General features: G+C 39.2%; 1 protein-coding gene across 2 annotated transcripts in view; it reads right to left on the bottom strand.

Annotated features, from left to right (window-relative positions):
- LOC308098428 (nucleoside diphosphate kinase B-like) overlaps positions 1-2416 on the bottom strand; it is a 2760-nt gene extending 344 nt beyond the window's left edge. Inside the window, exons 1-4 of one of the 2 annotated variants that reach the window (XM_080446777.1) lie at positions 2318-2416; positions 1360-1487; positions 1036-1137; positions 266-378 (exon numbers count right to left, since the gene is read on the bottom strand). In XM_080446777.1, the coding sequence (XP_080302903.1) occupies positions 266-378; positions 1036-1137; positions 1360-1476 (332 nt within the window). In that variant the 5' untranslated portion in view covers positions 1477-1487; positions 2318-2416. The remainder of the gene's footprint in view (positions 1-265; positions 379-1035; positions 1138-1359; positions 1488-2317) is intronic. The other variant, XM_080446778.1, reaches the window with a different exon arrangement.
- Positions 2417-8136: the final 5720 nt, after the last annotated feature.

Raw genomic sequence — 8136 nt, 5'->3', positions numbered from 1 at the left:
AATAATATAAACAATGTAACCTACCTAGACTTATCTACCAATATATATTCTATCTATCATTCCATTGGCTGACATTGACTGCCATATACTAATAAAATAGTACTACAGGGTTTAAAACCAATGGCAACAACATACGTAAAAAGTAGATTCAAAACTAATTAAATTCAAGGCGTAGAATTGCTTTGTTGAAAAGGTATGTTTTTAGTCCATTTTTTAAAGTGTTGGTAGACTGTTGTATGCGACGTCACGAGCCAAGGTTGCTCACCTGCCAATGGTGACGCAGAGGTCTCCACGGATGCTGCCGGGCTGAGACACAGCTGGGTCAGTCTCACCGAGTATCAACCTGCCCATCTTCACAATGCCCTGTCCCTCCCACACCTAGAGAGAGAGAGAGAGAGAGAGAGAGAGAGAGAGAGAGAGAGAGATACATACATGAGGAGAGAAGTGATAGCAACATTTGACATAAAGACAGTATATGTACTGTCTGTGTAATATTAATAGTAATAATAACAATAACAGTACAACAATAATAATAACTAATAATAATAGTGTCCCATTTAGTTGTTGTTGTTGGGGTATTGGCCAAGTTGAAGTACGTTTGAACATGTTTCAAATGTGTTACTTTCTAGTGATAAGTATAAAGTTATTTTCAGCGCACAGCTTGATATGTGTCGCATTTGTAACTGCAATTCAAGCCTTGCTTCATAATGCACCTTCTGCGTCAGTATCGTGGTCAGTATCATGGTCAGTATCACAACTACTAGCATGGGGGACAAGTACTGAGCAGCGCCTGGGGGGCAGTTGGGATTCAAGGACACCTGACACTAAAGCCTGGAGATTGGAGAAGCCAGGAAACTCCCGGTTCCCAAGAGGCCACTCTACACCTCCTGAGCCATTATGTTTGTGTGTGTATGTTACCTTAGCAATAAAGAGGCTGTGTGTGTGTGTGTGTGTGTGTGTGTGTGTGTGTGTGTGTGTGTGTGTGTGTGTGTGTGTGTGTGCGTGCGTGCGTGTGTGTGAGTGAGAGAGAGTTACCATGGCCAGGACGGGTCCAGAGGACATGTACTTGCAGAGTCCAGCGTAGAAAGGCATGGCCGCCAGGTCAAGGTAGTGCTTCTTCATGTGATCCTCAGAGGCCTGAACACACACACATTCATAATAATAAAACCCTTTTAATCTACAAATAAGAAAATGTTATAATAGTTATAATGAAAGACACAACAGTGACAGATGTTTGCAGATATTTCCGTAGTATTTAGTGAGTACAACTGTTTTAAATATCTCTCATCATGTCGTGAATCCATAGCCTTGCTGGCTTGGAGAGAAAGGTTAACAAAACAACACATTACATGACGTTACCTGGATGAATTTAGCAGCAACCAACTTGAAGCCTTTGGCCTCAAAGCGCTTGATGATCTCGCCACACAGGCCCCTCATCACGCCATCAGGCTTAACTGCAATGAATGTCCGCTCCATTTCTGCAGGTGCTGGAAGGAAGAAAGAAAGAAAGGAAGAAAGACAATAGAATGAATCCCCTTAAGAAATTGCATTGAGTGTTCTATGGCTGGCTCTCTATGGATGATCAGCCATTGTAAGGCTATATATATTTTCGCGCATAAAGTAGGCTATGCAATTTCCTAAGTATCAACATTATGGTGGATGTTATATCACTGCGTTTTGTAAAGGCCATATGGTTTATCATGCACACAAGTGGTTCTCAAACTTGTTTGGCCTCAGCACCCCCTTTGCAGGATTTCTGAATCCAACTACTGTCTTTACCCAACTATAACATTTTGCATAGAAAACTGCAAGAGTAAAACATGGCGATGCTGTGAATGAATTTGTTTGTTTTATTTCTAAGGGGGCGTGAAAGACTTGCAATTAGTGCCCCCTGAGCAGTATGTATTTCTGTGGTCATAAGTAACATTTCATTAAGTTGTTGTTATACAGTACACCAGTAACAACTCTAAGTTAAACTGTCATCTAAAGAACACATGCATTTTCTTCGTGTGTGTGTGTGTGTGTGTGTGTGTGTGTGTGTGTGTGTGTGTGTGTGTGTGTGTGTGTGTGTGTGTGTGTGTGTGTGTGTGTGTGTGTGTGTGTGTGTGTGTGTGTGTGTGTGGTTGTGTTTGTATAGGCTAGGCTGCACAAGAAGAAATAAATTACGTTTTTAAAAAGAGAAATGTTTTGTTGTCAGCAAAGTTAACAAACTGGATTGAATCTGTAGCATTCTGCTCAAAAATACATTCAGACACACCAATGTGTATGCAGTAGGCTAGTGCAGTGCACGGTCATGCCAGCCTCAAAGCTACTGTACCTTTTCAACAGGAGTTCACAGGAACTTGTAAGGATAGCGGGAGATAACTGCTCACGGCGGAGATACGATGACCGGGGACGAACAACTCCAAGGGGCCACTATTTAAACACTCAGGGAGGAGAGGGGCTCCGGGAGGAGTTAATGTCAAGAGTTATGCAGGGAGAGTTATGCGAGTTGTGTGTGTGTGTGTGTGTGTGTGTGTGTGTGTGTGTGTGTGTGTGTGTGTGTGTGTGTGTGTACATACGTACTGTATGCACGTATGTGCACTTTCCTTTCGTTGAGTTCATTAGAGGGGCTTCATATAGGATAACATACAGTTCACTAGGGACTGTAAGCATATACTGTTCTTCTAAATAGGGCAACAGAGATGATACAGACCGATCACTCATTAGATACTGGAAATATATGTAATTTTTGTATTCAACATAAAAAAACAAACGGAAAATATAATTATACAGTTATATTGTGTAATTATATTTTAGTATATTTTAGATTTATGTTGGTCAATCAAGACACAGTAGCTTAACTTAAAAAGGCATTATGCAATGTACAACAGCTGGATATGACATTACCGTCACATTATATTCACACATAATTTAACCCTTAAATGTATTAATCTCTCAAGACAGATTCTGCTAAAACTAAGAAAACTTAAACTTAAATACAGTACCTAATGGGTTTCCAGATTGGGCGTGAATGTTATTGTGTGATTCTAAAGTAGAGAGAGAGAGAGAGAGAGAGAGAGAGAGAGAGAGAGAGAGAGAGAGAGAGAGAGAGAGAGAGAGAGAGAGAGAGAGAGAGAGAGAGAGAGAGAGAGAGAGAGAGAGAGAGAGAGATTCTTATTCCAAAATAGCTCAATGGCTAATCTGAGCCTTTTCTTTGTTGAAGTACAGTGGTCTTCATACACATAATAAATTGATGTCACTTGAATCAAACTATGATTTTTTTTATTTATGGAGGCCAGCTTTCCCCATAAAGGTGGGGGTCGGGTTTGACCCTTTGTATCTGTGCAGACTCTCATGTGTGGTTGGTTGCATCATAGGAAAACTGGAGCCATCCCAGAGGGTCCTGGCTGAGCAAGGATCATGTTCCTGATGAATGAACCATGTGGACCCTATCACTAAGCCTTACATATTCTGTTAGGAGATATACCGTATTGCTAGCCCTATTTGACTTGTACACCGTATAACAAGCAATAAACACATGTCAAATGTGTTTCAAGTATAGTTAGTTTATGCACACTGCTTGACATGTGTCACATTTGTAACTGCAATTCAAGCCTTTTTTAAGTGGTTTCCCTGCCTAATAAAAAAAAATCTACATGGCTTTCTTAGAGGCCGCCAACCCACACTCTCTATTGTGGATATACTTGTATAAAACGGCTAGTCATACAGGTTCTGTAGTACTGTGTAGTACAGTAAGAGCACAAAGAATCAACAGGCCTTTATCTCAATCACTAGTACGTCCCTGTGACATGATCACATTCTCTAGGTCTATCACAGGAACAATGATCAGGATGAATGATGTCTGGAAACATCTTCTTTACCATTGGCTGCTTGAATGTTGGTTGAGGAAGGAACTTGATCTTATTGTGTTGTCTTCAGTTATATCACTTCCTATTTACATACTGTACCGTTAGTGGTCACTGCATATACGTAAGAGCATCAGCTAAAAGCTTCAAATGTCCATTCTGATGTTTGCTTGTGTGCTGTAGGAACTTAAGAATATACTTTGACGCTTTACAAATCTGTTTATATTCTCCGTGAATGAAACGAGTGTTATGATTGGTCGAAAAAGATAGTTTCCGGGGGAAATACGTAAGACGGAAGTCCCGCCACTACAGACACTCTCTGCATTAGGTTGTGTGACCAGGCTTTTCTCTTCGCAGATGAGTAAGGCTGGGAACGAGGCCAGCAATGTTGTAGGTCCGACACTGAAAATTTGCCGCACGTTCACACATGACACCAAAATCAAATATGCCGACAAGTTGCCTGCAAATCTTGTATATCTGAACGGGGCTTTAGTATCTTATTTCTACTACTGTACATTAATACTACTTTACTCTTAGTTTTGTTTTAATTTTTGTATTTACTCTTGTATATTTCTGTATGCCTAAAAAGCTGCAACAACTAAGTTCCCTGGGAGAGGTTTCGGGAGGAAGAACCAGTCCGAATATTATCGTTAGAATATGTTTTATTCACAGACATGGCAACTGCAGTATACAGTAGCTAGATTTACAGCACAACTTTCTTCACTCGAAACACAGTATATTAACAGTTTTCACCCAGCCTTCAGGGAGTGCCAAAAGGCTTGTAACTCCTTCTGCTCCCTGTCAGCCAATCACAAGCATCTGTGATTATATCATAGTACACATACTTAAAACCCTTAAAACTTAAAATGAAACCTCGGTATGAAACCCTTGTTAAGCATGTCATGAGCTTTAGATTGAACCCAAACCCCATACAGTATGTATTCGTATTTGTATAAATAATTTTGATGAAGCAGATCTCCTTGAGACATATTTAAATGAGGAGACCCTGTCTTATTAGTTACTCGTCATATCTAATGGCTCCTGACCTTAAACTATACTATAATAACACTGATGTTGTTCATATTGACAACAGAATAAGTTTTAACCAAGAATTAATAATACAACATTTAAGAGTAGCTTTTGTGTGTGCATGGCATGCTGGTTGAATATGTCTTCTTGTGACACAGAAGGCGGCCTGTGGAATTTGGGCCCACCCGGTCGCAGCTGTGTGTTAAATGGGGGTTTGTTTGTGTCCAGACTTGATCAGCTGCCATCTGTATCTCAAGGTTTCGACTTACTACAGAGGAACAAAGACGTTGGGTGCGTTCGGAAATGCGCACGGCGAGCGCACTCGCCGATTAGTTTGTATTGGCCAGTGCGCTCAGTGCTATATTTCCGAACGCACCCTAAATAAGACATCTTTAGTTTTAACAGCTGCCTGTCTGAACTGCAAACGTTCTGTTTACTTGAAATGATATCAATTAGAATGAAATGGCAATACTATGTACAAATTACAAAATCATACTATGTACAAATTACAAAACCATGTTTGTTCATGTTTGAAAATACACCTCACTCTTGAAGCTTCACCTCACTCTTGAAGCTTAGATGTAATCTAACAGCCTCAATGCAAAGTTTAGCAACTAAAAATGGGTTTAGATCGATCAAACCACTGCCTGGAAATAACAGTTTTAAGTTTAGTTGGTGCGTGTGCGTGTGTGTGTGCGTGTGTGTGCGTGTGTGTGTGTGTGTGTGTGTGCGCGTGCGTGCACAGGGGGGAGTGTGTGTTGACAGCTTCAGTGGTCTTTAGTGTCTCTGTTAAAGAAAGTGTGTTTAGTTCTCTCAATAAAGAAAGATGCAACACTTTCATTAAAAAAAAGGCAGCAAACAAATGACTCATAAATTGTTTTATTGAGTAAGAAAATGTAAAGTGAATAATTTATTTTACACCTAAATGTTTTGTTTTCCCCAACAATCATGCTGCCAAAAATTGCACAAACGTATTAAAAGATGTTTCATGAAAGTTAACATCTACATTTATTTTGTCGTATACATACTGTGTATAGATTTTTATATATAGTGAACATTTGTACATATTTGATAGAGATCAGTAAACATCCATGTTCACATCACTACATGTAGCATGTGGACAATACGAGCAGAGACTCTTAAAGGAGCAGTTCACCCAAAAAATGACTTATTCTCTATCAATTACACACCGCATGAAGACTTGAATTCATGGAGATATTTTTAGTTTTGTGTCGCATGCCTGAGCCAATAATTTGAAGTCATTGGTCAATAGGAGACTCAATGGGGAGTGTTTGAGTGTCCGCCGGTCATCAAATTATTGGCTCAGGAATGCGATAAAAACAAAAAAAAACCTTCATGAATTCAAGGCTTCATGGGGTGTGTAATTGATAGAAAATAAGTCATTTTTTGGGTGAACTATTCCTTTAAAACCCATCAGCCAAGGGACCCAAACCTCAACTCTGATACATTCATAGCAGTGGTTCTCAAACTTGTTCGTTCCAAGGACCCCCAAATTGATATGTATTTGCCGGTGGACCCCCATCTGAAAATATGTGTTGCCAGGGACCCCCAGAAGAGAAGATTTGTGTTTAAAAAAAAAAAAAACATACAAAGATATTTTTCTAAATTCTCAAAAACAGCAGATGTACAAGCTCGCAGCGTGGCACGAAGTGACGCACTGTGAGCTTGTATATCTGCTATTTTTTTAGTTGAGCGTCAATATATAGTTTGAGAACCACTTTGAGAACCACTGATATACAAAAAAAAATGTAATCAAAAAGACCCATTAACTCTTTCTCCTTATTTTACACAGTTGGATGTGCGACAACCAGTGGTGTAAAGTAACTAAGTACATTTACTCAAGTACCGTACAATTTTGAGGTCCTTTTACTTTACTGGAGTATTTCCAATTGTCAATACTTTTACTTCTACTCCACTACATCTCAGAGGCAAATATTGCACTTTTACTCCACTACAAATATTAGAAAACTTTAGTTACTAGTTACTTTGCAGATATAAATCGTTATATTATAAAACATACATTAACCACTTTAGTCCTATTTTATACATAGGCTATTTGAAAAGAGCAGATCTACAAGCTCGCAACGCGTTGCGATGCGACGTGTTGTGAGCTTGTAAATCTGCTATTTTCAAACATTTTAGTACTTTTACTTTTGGTACTTTAAGTACATTTTGATACCAATACTTTTGTACTTTAACTCAAGCACATTTTGAATTCCAGACTTTTACATGTAACAGAGTACTTCTACATTGCGGTATTGATACTTTTACTTAAGTAAAACATTTGAGTACTTTTTCCACCACTGGTGGTGGGCACACAAACAAACCAAAAAAAGCGTAATTTTGCCCTGATCTGTACGACAAAGGTCAAAATGGATATGTTTCTGTTTTTTTTGTGTTTCTGTGCCTCAGGACCATGGGTTCCTTTAAAAAACACGGAAGTTAACTCTGTATGTTAGAACCAAGCAGGTTTGGGTCCCGAGCCATAGCTTAAGAACCTCTGCCTCAAACCCCACAAAAAAACAGCATTATAAAACCCACTGTCATCTTTCCCAGTGATGACATCCACACAACACATCACACAGTAAAAAAAGAAAAGAAAGAAAAAAAGGCAATAGCACTGAATTATAGCACTCGCATATGTTTTCTATATGCCCCCATAGCACACATCAGTTGCTTTGGACAGGTGGTGAATATTAACCATAGTTACAACAAACAATTAGACAGTATGTCTTTTTTCTGAGCATGCATGCTCTATTATTCATACTGCCTGACAAGTGAGATGTGGAAAAGCACTCTTAATGAAATGAAAATCAAAATAAACCGGTAATCTTTTGAATGGTTAGCATACAGTATATGTTCTGGTTGGGAATCAGTTATTGCTACTTTTAAAATTAAGCTAGTTCTGGCTACGCTAGACTAAGGTGCGAAATGCTTAAATTGCAATCCATAACTTGTATACCAGGTCCAACCACTGCAGATGTACTAGTTATATAGTATTAACATACTCCATACAGACTGGTTAAAATATCGTTCTATTCATTAAAGTCCCACAACAAATTCCAGATTGCAGCTTTAGAATAAAGATTATCTGAGGGCACAGTCTCCCGTTCACTGTCAATGGGGCAACGCCATCACAGATTAGAGACTTGCCTTTGAAGAGGGAACACAACTCTACCTGTCATATGTTACAGTGAAGTCGGAAACCCTTAAGATTGAGAGTAGGCCTGGGCGATTG

The sequence above is a fragment of the Gymnoscopelus braueri genome, assembly GCF_963280865.1.
Source record: "Gymnoscopelus braueri genome assembly, chromosome: 13".
Taxonomy (NCBI): domain Eukaryota; kingdom Metazoa; phylum Chordata; class Actinopteri; order Myctophiformes; family Myctophidae; genus Gymnoscopelus; species Gymnoscopelus braueri.
Note: the sequence above shows the minus strand (reverse complement) of the source record. Positions and strands in the feature narration are given on the sequence as shown.